Source organism: Hakea prostrata, chromosome 5, assembly GCF_041222555.1.
Source record: "Hakea prostrata isolate BN-2017 chromosome 5, UWA_Hpros_2, whole genome shotgun sequence".
Classification (NCBI taxonomy): Eukaryota; Viridiplantae; Streptophyta; class Magnoliopsida; order Proteales; family Proteaceae; genus Hakea; species Hakea prostrata.
Genome location: NC_142604.1, coordinates 49,387,014 through 49,404,092, shown reverse-complemented (window position 1 = coordinate 49,404,092; position 17,079 = coordinate 49,387,014). Strand labels below are relative to the sequence as shown.

General features: G+C 39.1%; 1 protein-coding gene across 1 annotated transcript; it reads right to left on the bottom strand.

Moving 5' to 3' along the window:
• Positions 1-6,054: 6,054 nt before the first annotated feature.
• Positions 6,055-6,672, bottom strand: LOC149016332 (uncharacterized). The gene has a single exon (XM_089156731.1). The coding sequence runs from the start codon at positions 6,670-6,672 to the stop codon at positions 6,055-6,057; it is 618 nt and encodes a 205-aa protein (XP_089012857.1).
• Positions 6,673-17,079: the final 10,407 nt, after the last annotated feature.

Below are 17,079 nucleotides of genomic sequence, written 5' to 3'. Positions count from 1 at the left end.
CTTTGCTTCCCTATATACTATACAACTTTCTCCATTCCCAAGCAATCTTTCCTTCCCTTCCTCCTCCGTTTCTTCGTAATTAGTTCAAAGGTGGAAACATAAGTTATTAACTCAAGTAGGCCATGAACTCCTCATCAAATTGGCTGGGTCAACTATGGCTACATATGCCAGGTCCATTTCACTCTCCCTTGTGGTGTGCTAGATAAAATCAAGGAGGATTTATCTAATTTTTATTGGGGTGGGCCCAATGAAGGCATGAAATGCATTGGACTTCATGAACAAGGTTGTGTAAATCTAAGGAACAAGGAAGGCTGGGCTTTTGAGACCCTCATTTGCATAATCAGGCTTTACTTGTAAAGGGGACTGGAGGCTTTGGAAAAATCCTAATAGTTATAGGGTCAATTTCATTAAGTCAATTTATTTCCCCAACTCTAATTTCCTGGAGGCCCGTAAAGGATCTTTACCATCTTAGGCTTCGCAAATTATTTTGAAGGGGAGAGAAGTTGGGCCTAAATAACAGAATAGTCAATGTGTTCAATACTTAGATTTGGGAAAGCAGGTGGGTACCTGATTTGCTCAGACTTGGGATGATAGCAACTCGTGATGTGGGTCTAAGGATGTTATTTTTGAGTCTGATTGTCTTCAGTTGGTGAATCTCCTTTGCAAGGCTTTGAGCATACCTTGGCCCTCCAAGGTGGTGACTGTTGTGGAGATTGTAAGGCTTTTCTTTAGTGTTCTTCGTGTTGGTCAATTTCATATATGGCAGATTCTTTAGCTAGGCAGGCCCTATCTTTTGCGAAGGAAGACAAATTCGCCTTCTATCACTTTGTGGCTTCTTGATGCTTTGATCGTGCTCCTCTTGCCATTCTTCACAATAGAATTTTTTTTTTTCAACTAGAGAAGAAAAAAAAAATTGTAATCTTTGTTTGGCCCCTCCCGATGCTAAGTCATGGATCTACCCTTATCCATAAGATTTAGTTTTTTTCTCTTTTTTTTTTTAATTAAAATATCTATATATAATGGAAACAGGATTAATTCAATCCAATTGCAGAGCTTAGAATCCATCTGAATTGTGGATGGATTGTCGAACCCACAACAGGAAAAAGGGAGAACAAGTTTATATAATCAAACTTCCTGATAAGTTCATCATACGCAATACTACCAATAATAATTATAAAACCCAAAAGATATTTTTAAAACAATCTATTAACTATTGCACAAAAGACAGCGGGATTACTTCATGATATTAAGGTTTTAATAGGATGCGTGATTAGTATTCTTTTGTGGTACATTCTGGTAGCATATTCCTTCTTCATATGGTAAACTACACCCCCATGCAAGGCTAGCTGTTTTTTGACATTTGTCCCACTCAATCTTTCTCTCTTACGATTTAGGATCAAGGATTACAATTGCCACACATTGCTAAGTCTAGATTCACTATTCCAATGAATAGGGGATTATGCTCTCTTCACACTCCTCCACTTTATGGGTAAGATGTAAACCCAACTCTTCCACTAATATTAGGGGAGCATGATCCTCTACCTTGACGCAAAGAGGATCCCAACTCTTCTAAAAGGCATAATGTTGTAAGTCCAAGGGAAATTTTTTCTTTCTACTGATCCATTAATTTGGTTAAAAAACCGTTAAACCGCCCCCGTTTAAACCCCGTGGTTCCAAATCGCGATTTTTGATTTGGTCCGCGTCTCCGCGTCCGCCCTTCCGCGTTCCTTTCCGTCCTATCCGGTTTCCCTTTGTTTACCCTAACTTTCTCGGGTCCCTCCTGTCGGCGAGTCCGTGGCCGCCGTTGGGAGCTGGGTGTTTTTTCTTGGGTGCTTCTGTTATGATCTTTTTTTTCTCCCTTTCTTTTCGTTTGCGTGGCTGGTGTAGTCGTCTTGCTCCGGGGCTGGTGCTCTGTGTGTTGGGTCTTGGGTTCCCTCTCCTTGGTTGCGCGCGTTGGATGTTTAATGTTGCTCTTTTGGGTTTTGTGTCTGGCTGTTGCGGCTCGCTTTCGCGCTTTGCTTGCTTCGCTTGTGGCTTCTTCCCCATCCTTCTAGCTTTGTCTGTTCCCTATCCCATTCGTGACAACGAGAAGAGGGCCAGGGCGCTCCGACCCGCCCGTATCCGCCGTGCGTTTTTCCATACCGTTTTATCCGTTTCATCCGCTTTTTATTCCGTTTCATCCGCCGTTTTGGTCGGTTGGTTTGGTTTGGGTTTTCAAATTCATCCGTCCATCCGTGCCGTTCGCGCACCCTTCCTTGCGCGGGTCCCAACTCTTCTGAAAGGCATAATGTTGTAAGTCCAAGGGAAATTTTTTCTTTCTACTGATCCATTAATATAATTTTCACTGTTCAATTAGGATTTGAGAACTACGTAATAAAACCAGTGGATGAGAAGATGAAGAACATATTGATTATAGTCATTGAGAATAAAAGTGAAGATGAACTCTTGACCTTCTCGTTGGTTTTCAACTTTCTTATTCTTCATCCAACAAGTTTTTAATTTTTTGGGGTATGATATACATCTTCTTGGAGAAGGATACGCCAGCATCTGCGTTACCACACTATAGCTTGGATAAACGTTGTCCCCCGACTTGATTTTATACTAATAAAACCCCGTTCTTTACAAAATTATCGTTGCCCCTTCCTTATAACGGTGTAAGTAGCCGTTAAGTTTGAATTGTATGTCCACTTTGTCCTTCATTAAAATTAAGAAATCAAACGATACTACCCCATTTATAAACCGATTCATGTCATTTTACCCTAACTTCATTTATTTTGAATTAAAAATATTGGTTTTCCACCTTCACTGACTTTTTATTTGAATTAAAGAAATTGACAAAATTCTTTGATTTGGTTTCCCCCTTCTCCTCTAGCTCGTGGGAGGACCCATTTTTTTTGGGGGGGCGGTGCTTTTATATTGGAACGCGTACCCTCCCCTGGGGTTTGTTTTCCTTTACTACCCCCTTGCCACAATCTTGCCGGATGGTTAATGGTGGTGATATTTGTTTCCAAATTTGAGTTGAATTCTATCTTCCCTCCTCTTCGGTTTCTATTTTAATTTTATTCAATTATTATTTCTTTATTTTGGTGATTTTTTTAGAGTAAACGTTATGATTATTTTTTCTCTACAATTAATTGGGTATCGTAACTTGACAAGGGGTTGTAAGGATAGTAGTGTATTTTGGAATTTTAAATATGGAGATGCCACATCATCGTACTACGGCTTCGTAGGGGGCATTAGTATTATAGCAGTTGGTTGGATTAGTAATTTTACAAATACGGGATACATTAGTAATAAATTAGTCGGGGGCTGTTTTCCCCTTGCTTTCTTATACCTTTGCAAGATCACAATGATAGGTGATGTCCTCCTATGTATGTCATACGGGGCTGCAATTAGGGTAAGGTTGGGTTCCAGCTTTGTAAGATCCCAATCTTCATCCTAAGTACTGTAGCCTTACCCTATAAGCCTAACCAGGCCAACAAAAAATTGGGCACTCAAACCTAACTTAACCACTCCTAACCTACCACCCTAAATCAACCTTGATTCATCCTCGGGGCCAGAATTTTTAGCACAAACCTCGTTCAAGCTTAAGATAGGCCAAGGCAGGTTTAGGCCATCAAGGCCAAACTTACACCCTTAATATCAACCGTGTGTGCTAGATCAAAGTAAATGGGTGCAGGTCTCACGTCACAAGACGACGCAAACCAACAAAACTCTATAAAGGCTAGGAGCTAAATTAAGAAAGATAATTTTAAATTACCCTTTCTCTCAGTAACTGACATCGGTAGCCACAAAATAAGAGGGTGCGGCAAAGTCTAATACCACAAATTAAAGAGATCACCGACTCTCTTGATGGGTACCAAAATAAATATTTGTGAGTGGCAACGTCTTTGAATAGGCTCACATTTCGCCATAGAATGTAATTGGCTCCATACTGGCAACAAACAAATTCAATAGCTCTCTTCATAATGTCTTTCAAGATAAAAGGCTGATGCTTAAGTTCGTTATAGATAAGTTATTGAGCATGGACAGTATGTCAAATTACCCACTTCTCTAAGCTAATTTCATGTTCTTCAATCATCTTCACAAACATCTCTGGGCAATAGAACACATCATCAAAATAAAAGAATGCTTCTAAAGGAATATAATTTTTTGGATGCTTCTAGTTGATGCTTGCTCTAAAACTTTCAGAAGAAAGTAGACAAAAAAAATCCAAGCACAAAAATGGATGTACAAGCACTGAAATAGCTATGCAGCTCACTGTATTATTTTATCAAGAACCTATTCTAGTTGGGCATCACAACACCGGGGGCGGGGGATTGTTGGAGGGAGGAAGCAAAACAAATGTAAAAAAGTGATAGACTAAAAGAAAGAGCTAGATATTGAGAGTTAGATACTGGGCAAGGAATATGGTGGACGTTGAAGTTTCAGATCTTAGAAGCTAGCCCCATACCCAAGTTAATCCCAGAACCACCCCCAACTATTTGAGAAATCACTTCCATAGCAAAGAAGACAAATGAAATTACTCTTGCAAGAATTAGGTATCAGAAAATACAGAGTTTGCCACTGGCTAAGGAATATGATACACAACGAATTTTCAGATAAAAGAAGCAAGCCTCACACCAACAATATTATCAGTCACACCCCAGTATTTGGGAAATTACCTTTTTAACATGCCAGGGGGAGAGTGGGATTTGGGTTGGTTAGTTGTGGTTTCAAATCATTTTGAGCTTTGCCGATGATAAATAACTTTGAGAGATACTAGTATAGATATAGAGACAAAACCATATATATCATCTTTTTTTTAGATGAATGAAGAAAATTTAGTAACCAAAAAGGAGAAGAGGGCATGGGAAGAGATACAAGAGCAGGGCTAAACCCAATAAAGCTGAACCGCCCAAACCAAAATAACACAGGTTACTAAGAAGAACAACAACAAACCAAGGCCAAAATCCAAGACAAATACAAGGAATGAGACTAATGCTTCCAATTTTTCGGGGTTTCAGAAGAGGAAGAATCGTCAAGCTCGGAATTACAGGCCATGGATAAGTTAGCAATATATGCTTCTTGGTCCCAGTGAAACAACATAGTCAGAAGTCGTGTCAATATGACATGCAATTGGGCTTGGCCAGTTGGCCTCAGAGATTTTCCCCTCTTCCGTCATCCACGCTGGCTCCGGCAGATATTGCAATGTAAAACAGAAGAAGATTACTGTGTTTAGCACTGAATGAAGATGCTCTTCCACCCAAGGGGGGAGCACGACCAGGCACTTGAGTCATTGAATATGAAATGTTTTTCCAGATTGCATCCGGGCTGGTTGTAGAAAACAGAAGCTTGTCCAGTGTAGGTGAACTCATATCCTCCGTTCTGGGATATATTGATATTCTAGAATCCATATAGACGATATCACACAGCATGGTTGTCGCAACCTGGGCCACTCCATATCGTAAATGAGCTTGCGTTCACTACTGCTGTGAACATCAATATCACAACAACGGCTGAGAATAACATCTTGGTGGATATCATGGCGGATTACAAATAACTTTCTATCTAGCAGTTGGTTTATTGAACACACTAGACAATATGGATTATGAGTCTCCACATATAGCCATTAGCCTGAAAGCAAGTAGTTTCATGTCAGGGTGATGAAATCAGTTGATGTCGATTACAGTTTCTGAGCCATGAAAGACCAATCAAACAGATAAATGGAGTTTCAAACTCAACCAAACTCCACAGACGATGTTGTGATTCAAACTTGTGAATTGAACTATTACAGAAAAGAAGAGAGAAACAGAGAACTTTTCTGAAGAACAGAGAGTCTTAAGATGAGGAAGGAATTGATAATCTTTCTTACTAGGGTTCATTCCCAAAAAGGTGATTTATACAAGTGCTCCATTGTCATTTATACCCCTTTCTGTTATCCCAATCATGGATTTCAATCCTCACATGACGGGGGGGGGGGGGGGGGGGGGGGGGGGGGGGGGGGGGGGGGGGGGGGGGAGAGAGAGAAAAAGGGGGGGGGGGGGGCCCCCCCCGATCTATGTTACCTGCCTTCTAAATGGAATAATCTCTCAAGTAATCTGGAGCCTTGCTCACACGCTGAGACCTTCTCAAATGTTTAGCTTGAGTAATACCTTGGTTACCCCTGCTCTGTCCCTGCATTTCATTACTTGGTTCAATGGGGTTCACAACATTGCCTTCCCTTGGAAGGATAACCTTGTCCTCAAGGTTAAGGAGAGGGAAACATTGCTGCATATCAGTAGTGTCGACCCAATTGGCATCCTCTATGGGTAAGCCCTCCCAGTGAACTAGAACTTGTGAAATAGATTGGTTGCGGTGACGAATGTTGCGGTGTTGTAATATGGCTACCGGAGCTGGGGCAGGAGGCAGTAAAGGAACTGAAGAGAGAACCGAAGGGGGTTGCCCGAAATGCTGTTTAAGCAAGGATATGTGAAACATTGGATGGATCAGGGCTTGAGGGGGTAATGCCAACTTGTATGCAACCTTACCAATGCGTTCTTCAATACGGTAAGGGCCGAAGTATCTATGAGAGAGCTTTGGATGAAGCCGCTTGCCAAGTGAGGACTGTCGGTACGGTTGCAGTTTTACATATGCCCAATCCCCAACTGAAAATTCCAATTCAGTTCTTTTGGTATCAATATAAGCCTTCATGCGAGCCTGTGCCTAGCTTAAGTTGGTTTTTAAAAGTGCGAGGACTTCATCCCTGGTCACCAAATTATCCTCTATTGCAGCATTGTGAGTGCTCTCTGGCAAGTACCGTATAAGAGATGGTGGAGGTCTACCATAAAGGACCTGGAAGGGCGTCATACCTGTAGCTGTGTGGTGAGAGGTGTTATATCAGAACTCTGCCCATGGTAAAAAGCTGCTCCAGATTGGGCTGATCAAACACAAAACTACGCAGGTACATCTTTAGACACCGATTTAAGACTTCAGTTTGGCCATCCAAATGGGGATGATACGCAGTGTTGTAAACCAGTGTTGTTCCTTGGAGTTGGTGGAGTTCCTTCCAAAAATCACTCATAAAAATAGGATCCCGGTATGAGACTATGGTTCGTGGCATGCCATGTAATTTGAAGATTTCTAAAGCAAAAAGTTCTGCAATTTTGTGGCTGCCGTAGTTTGGGGAGAGTGCGATGAAATGGCCGTATTTTGATAAGCGATCTACCACAACCAAGATTGCCACTTTTCCCTTGGAAACTGGCAGACCTGAAATGAAATCTATAGAGATGTCCTCCCATACCTGATTGGGAATTGGTAGAGGCTGCAGTAATCCCGCTAGGTGAGTATGCAAGGTTTTGTTTTGCTAGCATTCGAGCACTTGGGTGACATATGTCTTTACATCCGCTCGAATACCCTTCCATGTGAGATTGGCAGAAATCCTCTTCAGTGTACATAGGAAATTGGAATGCCCACCAAGGAGAGTGTTGTGGAATTCTTTTAAGAAAAATTCCTTGAATGAAAAATTATCTGGAAGCACCAATCGATTGCGATGAAAAATCAAACCGTCAATGTAACGATACCCCTCTGTCGGTGGCTCTCCATCCTCGATTTTTTTTTTTTTAAAGTATCTGTAGCACCGGAGAACCTGCACTTTCTGATCGCAACTCCTGTAGGAACGTTGAGGTCGGTGTGGTAAGCGATAAAGCGTGAATTTCTGCTTCTTGCATTCGGGAAAGGGAATTGACGGCCTGATTTTCCCTTCCTGGGCGATAGATAATTTCGAAATCAAACCCTAGCAGTCTTTACAAGCCAACTTTGTTGTTCCGGTGTTTGAATGATCTGAGTCGATAGCTCGCGCAAGCTTCGTTGATCAGTGAGGATGAAAAATTTTCTTCCCAACAAGTATTGTCTCCATCGTGCAACAGATTGTGTGATAGCCAACATTTCCTTGCTATATGTAGATGAAGCTTGCGCTCTTGCTTAGAGCTTTCGGCTAAAAAATGCTATCGGGTGGCCCTCTTGAGTGAGCACGGCGCCGATTCCGGATCCTGAAGCATCTGTCTCCACAGTGAAGGGACTCTTGAAGTTGGGCAGAGCTAAGATTGGGGCCTGAATCAATCGACATTGCAGTTCTAGAAACGCCTCTTCGGCTGCTGGTGTCTAGATGAATTCGCCCTTGCGCAACAGATCTGAGAGGGGTGAAGTGATGCTTGCATATTTCTTAACAAATCGCCTGTAATACCTATAAGGCCCAAAAATCCCCTGACTTCTCGCATGGATTTTGGAATGGGCCAAGCTAGCACTGCTTTTATTTTTTCTTGGTCCATCTCTGGAACCAGATGCGACACCACATGTACCAAGTATTCAATCCTTTCTTGGCCGAATGTGCATTTACTCAACTTGGCAAATAACTCATGGGCTTGGAGAGTTTGCAGCACTACCTCCAAATGTTGTATGTGATGGGCCCAAGTTTGGTTGTATACTAGCAAGTCATCAAAAAAAATCAAAATAAACTTGCGAAGATGGGCCTTGAAAACTGTATTCATCATGGCCTGAAATGTACTTGGCGCATTAGTGAGCCCAAAAGGCATTATTAAAAATTCATAGTGGCCCTCATGTGTCCGGAATGTAGTCTTGGGTACATCCTCCAGCTTGACCCATACTTGGTGATATCTGGACCATAAATCAAGTTTAGAAAAATAATGGGCTTCATGTAATTCATCAAAAAGCTCATCGATCATGGGTATAGGAAACCGATCCTTGATCATAATGGAGTTTAAAGCCCGGTAGTCCACACAAAACCTCCATGTTCCGTCTTTTTCTTTTACCAATAAAACGGGCGAAGAAAACGGACTAACACTTGGCCTTATGATGCCATTAGTGAGCATCATATTTACTTGTTTCTCGATTTCCTCTTTTGAAAGTGAGGATACCTGTAGGGCCTCACATTCACTGGCTGAGTTCCCTCTTGCAAGTGAATCAAGTGGTCCTGTTCCCTTAGTGGTGGAAGGCCCATGGGCTCATCAAACACCCTACTATATTGCCTTAATAGAGCTGAAATATCAGGGTTTTCGTGGTGGGCCTTCGGGTCCAATTCTGGGCTTACATAATCCACCTCTAATTTATAGAATGTCAAATATTCATGGGCCTCAGTCATTCTCCTCAGTCCATGAAAATCCATTGGTGTTGGACTTGGATTGAGCTCACCCACAATCTTGATTGTTTGGCCCATTCTTTCAAACTGTAGAGTTAATTGGCTATAATCAAAGACCACTGGACCCAGTGTTGAAAGCCATTGAACCCCAAGTATAATATCAGCTCCAAATACGGGTATCACATAAGCATCAATAAAAATAGAGTAATTTTGGACCTTCAAGGAAAGATTACAAATCTGCCCTTCGCATTTCAATCTATTTCCATCTCCAACCCTAATTGTCACGGTCGATGCGGGTTCCACCGTCAATCCCAAGTGCTGAGCGACCCTTCCCTCTATGAAGTTGTGGGTGCTCCCACTATCCACAAGCACTTGGACGGAACGTCCTCCCACCTTCCCTGTAAATCGCAAGGTGGTTGTGTTGTTCGTTCCTACTAGAGAATGATAAGAAAGCTCGGCTACAATTCCAACCTCATCCTGAGAATCAGGGAGACTTTCTTGTAGGTTTTCATCTACTTCTAGAGGACCACTTGGTTCAAATTCCAACCACAGTAACTGCCACTATTTACACCGGTGCCCCATAACGAATTTCTCGTCACAATTGTAGCATAGCCCTTTTTCCCTTCTTTGCTGCATTTCTACTGGGGTGAGGCGCTTGATTGGGACGGTGGTATGGGGTATTGTTTTAGGCGATGGAAATGGAAGTGTTAAAGGCTTTGTGCTTGGTAGTGCCAACAAGGGAGGGAGGACGTGAAGTGTTCAACAACACTTGATTTGGCCCTTTTTTTTGCTCTGTCAATTTATTCTCATACAACCGAGCCATCCCTACCGCCGTAGCCATATCCAGGGGCCTAGTAGCAACTACCTCACTATGAATTTCAACCTTGAGCCTTGAAACAAAGAGGATACTCCAGTGACCTGATTAACCAACTCTTTGAACTGTGCTTGGTATTCAGTCACCGTTCATGTCTGGGTTAGCTTGACCAAGTTAGCTTGTGGATCCTCAAATGGTGAAGGACCAAACCATATCACCAGAGCTTTAGTGAAAGACGCCCATGTCCTGATCAATCTAGCGTTCTTCTGAGCTCGATACCAATGTTTGGCTACACCATCCATGTGGAAGGAAGTCACCAGTAATTTCTAATCGTCCCTGGTTGAATGATATTCAAAAAAAACTCTCTGCCTGGAAGAGCCACCTTGTTGGATCATTCCCATCAAAGCGAGGGAAATCTATTTTCAACGTTCGGGTATGGATTCCTCCCATAGTGTTGTTGGAAGTCGCCATTTGAGATAGAGGAGATGAAGCTTGCGGCTCAGTCATTGGGGCTTGTCTCAGTGCCTTTTCAAGGCGCCCGTCCATTGCGGTGAGTCGAACAATCAATTTGGTCAATGTTTCTTTCTGCTCAACGAGCGATTCTTTATGCTTTGATACAGCCGCATGCAGCGTTTCCATTTGCCCTCCTTGCTCCTCAGTGGTTGCTGCAAGCTGTTTGAGTGCTTCATCTAGTTGTCGCATTCTTGTTCCTTCGGCCATATCCGGCAGGTCGGACCAATTTGTTGTGATTCAAACTTATGAATTGAACTATTACAGAAAAGAGGAGAGAAATAGAGAACTTTTCTGAAGAACAGAGTCTTAAGATGAGGAAGGAATTGATAATCTTTCTTACTAGGGTTCATTCCCAAAAAGGTGATTTATACAAGTGCTCCATTGTCGTTTATACCCCTTTCTGTTATCCCAATCATGGATTTCAATCCTCACATGACATCTATGTTACTTGCCTTCAAAATGGAATAATCTCTCAAGTAATCTGGAGCCTTGCTCACACGCTGAGACCTTCTCGAATGTTCATCTTCAGTAATACCTTGGTTACCCCTACTCTGTCCCTGCATTTCATTACTAGGTTCAATGGGGGTTCACAACAAACGAGCCATAATAATTGTTTATATTTTTATGGTTGAGAAGTATCTAGCTGCCTGGGCAACCCACTGCACCAGAAAATTCCATCAATTCTGGTCTTTTTGTCGTTAAATATTTTGGTTGTAAGTGCACCTGTACACGTCGTCTGGCTGTGTGACTCTTCTTACATCAGGATAATGCTATTTAATTAGGAGATAAATTTTGTCTTAAAAAAAAAAGGAGATCAATTAGTCATTGAAATTTCTTTTAATTTAATTTAATTTTATTATTATTATATTTTTTGGGGGAACCAGTAGCTTTTGATATTAGGGGGTGGGACTATACATATGCCATGAGGGAGTGAGTTGAATTCCATTACCTCTTCACTAAAAAGTATTTGGTCATTGTCAACTAAGCAGCCTGTGATAGTTTTCCTTCAATTTTCTTTTCACATTGAGAAATGATTAACTAATGGATCACCCAAATAAAAGAAATTGTGATTTTGTAGTCAATTCCATTCAATCAATTGTGATTTTAATTTAGATGAATAAAAATAGAAATAAAAATATGGAAACCTAATTATGAGGTGCTAGTTTTTATTAATTGAACTAAATCCTTAGTATATAATTGAGAACGAACCTATGATAGCATTAAATGGAATTTTCTATTTTCTATTATCTATTTGTCAAGTTTTAGGTTTTAATGATTTATGGATAAACATGATTAAATCTTTGATCTCTTCCTCTTCTTTTCAATTAAATTTGAGGGGACCCCATTTGGGTTTTTTCGGTCTAGAGGGCAGAGGCAAGAATGGCTTTACGTCCCTACTTTATTTTTCTATGTTATGGAAGTATTGTCCAAACTTTTGGAGGTTTATCATGATCTTGGGAAATTTGAAGGTATTAAGATTTCTCCTAGAGCTCTAGAAATAACACACCTCTTCTTTGCCGATGATGTATTTATTTTTCAGCAGGGCTAAAGAAGAGGATGTAGTAACCATTAAAGCTGCCATTTATCTCTTCAAAGATCTGTTAGGGCAAGGAGATAAATTATCAAAATAGCGGAATTTGGTTTAGCTCTAATTTTCCTAATGACCTTAAATCCTCCATATCTAATAAAATTAATATTCCAATTATGAGTTCTCTGGCGAAATATTTGGGGACCAATCTGTTCTAATCCTCTTCAAGGGTTAGAGACTTCCAATTCTTGATGGATAGGTTATCCTCAAAATTAGAAAGTTGGAAGGTTCACTCCTTAATTTTGCAAAGGAAGGTGTTGGCTACATCTGTACTAGCTGCATTACCCTCATTTTATATGAGTTTCTTCAAGCTTGCAAATAAAGTTTGCACCAAAATTGATTCTATTATCAATAAATTTCTGGAATGGGAATACGGGTAAGTCATCCAATCCATCCCTAAACAGGCTTGGACATTGATCTCTAAACCTGATAGCCTTTAGGCTAGAGTTCTAAAGGGAAAATAATTCCCCAATTCATCTTTTTTTACTCTAAAGTTCATGGCTTTAGGGTATGGAATAGTATTTCTTCAATGGCTAATCCATTATCTTCTCTGGTACATCGAAAGATTGGCTCAAGAACTGATCCTTGGTGCAAAGGTATAAACTCCCCTTGTTTGATCTCATGTCCCAAGTAATGATGGCTCTACCAAGGTTTCTGCGTTTTCCGTTGATTATGCATGGAATGAAACTGTTCTACTTCAATTTCTTCCTACTTATCTTGCTGAACAGCTTGCCAAAGTTCCTTATATCGAGCAGGTAGTGATGATTAGTTGTTTCAACCATCTAAAAATGGTCAGTTTAGCACTAAACTCAAGGCTAAACCTTTGATTCCTCATAGTGTTCGACCTCCACTTAATAAGAAATAGTGGGCTTTCTTCTGGCATCTTAAAGGGGTGCCAAGATATAAAGTATTTTTGGAGACAGTTGAATGGTGGGTTTCCTGTTGGTAGTATGATTTGAAAGTGTTCGCAGGTTAATCATCTCTGTTTTCTGTGTAAAAATGATGAGGAGTTAATTATGCATCTGTTCTTCGAATGTAATTGGTCATCTAGAAACTGGGCAACAAGGCATTGTGGTATTCAGCTTGGTAATGTAAAGGAATGAAGTATCAGGAGCAACATAGATAACACAGTTAGAAAGGTGGAACTTCTAGGCACATTACTGTAGTTGCTATCCATAAGATGTAATCCGTGCCCATAAAAGGTGTTATAGGGTACAGGTAAACCCTCTCCCAGGATACAAAGAAGCCCAACTCAATGTTTTTCACATATTTTGCAAAACACTGAAAAAACCTGAGATCAAAGAGAATTTTGGATTGCCCCCCCCCATCTCTCATTTTGTCAGCTAGGGTTTAAATGTTTTCCATATTTTGCACCCCCGATCAGAGATTTGGTTGCCCCCCCCCATCTCTCATTATTGTACAGCTAGAGAGGTTTTATAGGCATTGAGGTACCTATGTTGAATTGTTCATGACTCTATTCGTATTGGTGCACTTCTCTGTAGGGATACCAATGCCAACGTTCAGATCTGAACCGTCGGATCCTTTGGCGGCACAATCTCCTGACATCCAGATTGAACCATCGATTCCATCATCCTTGATCTACTGTTGATCAAAATATACGATTAAGATCTAATCTCACTCAAATCAATACAAGCATGCTAACTGCTAAGTGCTAAGTGTGTGCGTGAGCTAAAAGCATCTAAACAACCCACTCCCCATGCCGCATGTGTACGAAAACACTCGGACGGTACATCGTCCTTTCTCATACACCGCATATGCATTAACATGTCTTATTATTATAAATCAAAGTTAATAGGCAATGCCTATTAATTAACTTGATTTTCAACTTCTTAGTTTTCGATGCGGGACTAAATAAAAAACATTTTCCTAAAAAGAAGTAATGGAAAGGTTTTACACACGTAATAAATCCAAGAAAATAAAACCTTTATTTTTATTATATTAAAAATGATGCAACAAGTAGCATCCCATTTTAGTCCCCCTTGTATTTCTGTTTTGAGTTATGCAATATATACAAGTAGAATAAATAAAAAAATGGCATGGTTTTCTTAGTTGTTACTATAACTTGTTACTTCATATGGCAAGAAAGAAACAAAATAAAATCACAATCAAAGAGGTTTTCTGCATAATGATTAACCCACATCATTAACAATACGGCTTATGCAACGACATAAATATTAGGATTCTACACCTTGAAGCCAACCCATCTCACACAAATTCCCTGTACTCTAAAGGTGGGATTAATAAATAGGGGTAAAGTCACTCAAACTCACAATCTTTTCACTAAGAGGTGTTGGTTATTACCAACCAAGCAAACCTACTCTGGTACAACAACACATATGAGGCTTACAAATGTCATTCATTAAGTAGGACACATCCACACACCGTTGGGGAATTTCACTCGCATGTGCTCTCACCTACATATGAAAAGAAAAATCTAAGAATAAATTAATGCTAAAATCCATAAATGTAAAGTATGATACCATGTAATAAACGATTACCTTGTCACTAAGCTAAGATCATCATCAATTAAGCTATAACCAATCTCTATTTCAAAAGTTGCAACAATAGAACTTGTCCATTGTTCTTTATTCTCTTGATTATGTTGTATCTGTTGATGTTTAGTGTTTAAGCATAAGAGTTGCTTTAAATCATTACACCTTGAGTATCCAGATTGGAATACCCAGATTATTGCTTCCAGCTAATATTTATAGAACAACACTAGGTTCTACAGTGAATTGGACTCTCTTGTAAGGCCCGTTTCATTGTTGAATCATAACCAATTCAATGCCCTACAGAACATAAGTTGGGTGTAACTCAAATACCTCAACAATTTCCTCCTATGTTCTACATATATATGGCTCCAACATTGGTCCTAAAAATGTAATGTTCAAACTCAATATAGAATCATTAGTAACTTGCCAAAGATAATAGTATCCAACTAAATCCAAATGAACTCTTTGAATCAAAACATGAGTTTTAGAACAAATTTAAACTCGATCTTATTTGACATTCTTCTTGAAAGTGAATTACTTATTCTCACAAAGAAAAGTACAACTGTTCGATGCATCCTTGAACAACTTTACTCATCAAGTAAATCATCCTCAACAAAACCCATCCTTACAATACTTTGATTGATTTTACCTGTTAAGTAAATCGTTTCCAACAAGCCTTTCATTGGGATTCGCTTCCCCATTTCCACTATCCATTGCAAATTTACCAAATATGAATTTTATAATATTTGAATTCAGCCATTTGCAAGTATCCAGTTCAACCAAATGAACTTTATATAATCCCCATGATGGGTGAAAAAATATTTGCATTCTAATCAAGTTTCTATACAAGAACAAGATCCAATGGTTTCTTTTATAAAATATCATTCCATGTTTCCATTTGGAATGTTATACCTATCATGTCTAACACAGTTATCGGTTGTATCATCAAAGAATGACACACCCTTCTATGAAAAACATACCATCATTTAATAATAACATCATTGAAACATATCAACAATTTTCATATTCCTTGTTGGAATAATAAGGCAGTCAAGCGTCCTAGTTGAATGTTATAAAGATGACAATAACATCATTGAAACATATTAACAATTTTCATATTTCTTGTTTGGAATAGTAAGGTAATCAACTTTCATACAAATTTTGTTACATCATCAATGTAGAATGATTTCCACAAACCTCTATGCTCCACAATCCTACTAAATTACCTGAATTATGTAAATTGCCATGAACGCTACCTATGGCTGGGTGAAATTCAAAAATTCAAAATAAAATATAATTTGGATTAAGAACTGTCTATATGGTCTTTAATCCTATCTCCCCTGCAATTTTAAATATCTGATATGTATTTCAATTCTTTTGCAACGGCATCTGTCATCTTTTCGTTTGATTGTACATCAACCAAAGTGATCGCTTCTTATAATATTAGATAATTTAGCACAACCAATCTTGGCCTAATTTGTCTCTTCTTACTACGAGAAAGTGAGTTATTGGCTATATTGTTGTTTATTGATTATCATATAATAAACTTAACTAGTTTCTTTTTAAGTTAAAGAAAGGAATATCTAGTATCAAATATTTTATCCATTCTTTGCCTCATCCCCAACTAAGGCTTATAGGATATAATTATGATTCCATAGAGGATAGAGTTTAGAGCAATACAAGTCAATGTTTTAAATTTCCATTTAACAGTCACTTCACCTAGTGTAAAAAGATAATCACCAGTAGATTTGTTGTTCTTATATCTAAGCAACAAGATGCATCAGAATTATCCTTCCAAAATTGAAGGATGTCCAATTTAGAAAAAGGGTAAAGTTTAAAGTACCCTTAATGTATCTTATTAACCTTGTGAATGCAGTCCAACGCTCTTTATTAGTATTACTAGTGAATCAACTCAGTATGCCTACTTTATATGTTTTTTCTCTGGCTTAATAAAACTTATTGCATATAAGAGACTACCAATTAGTTTAGAATGATGATGAACGCATTTATGTGATAAATCTTAGAGCATAAGTCATTCATTTTTTATACATTTTAAACAAGTTACCTTGAATTATTTTATTGTTTTTGTATTTGCAGGGTAAATCTATAAAAATGGAGAATGTAGAGCTAAAAAGCATGAAAACGAATATTTTGGAGGATGTTTAAAGGCCAAGAGTCTCTTCTTGTGGGTCCCAAATTCAAAAGTTTGGATTTGAAGATTTGAAGCCATTGTTAGAGGAATAGAATATGATTTTTTGTTTATTGTATTTCTGATTTTCTTCTTCGTGTATATCCCTTTCTTTTATTTTTTTTACATAGGAATATTCTCTTTTATTTTTTTAGTCATACATTGGAAAATGTGAAGAATTTTCCTTGATCTTCACCCTATAAAAAGCCCAACCCCGCTCCCCTTTAGACAAACTGAAAATTATTCAAGCTTTTCTTCTTTGGTAGAATTCCCTGAGTTGGATCTTTAAGAGAGCCGGCTACCTTTAATATAATTTTATTGTTCAAGTAAGTTTTTATTTTCCTTTCA

Coding starts and splice junctions, on each gene's coding strand:
- LOC149016332 (XM_089156731.1), bottom strand. CDS start 6,672: ATGAAGGCTTATATTGATACCAAAAGAACTGAATTGGAATTTTCAGTT.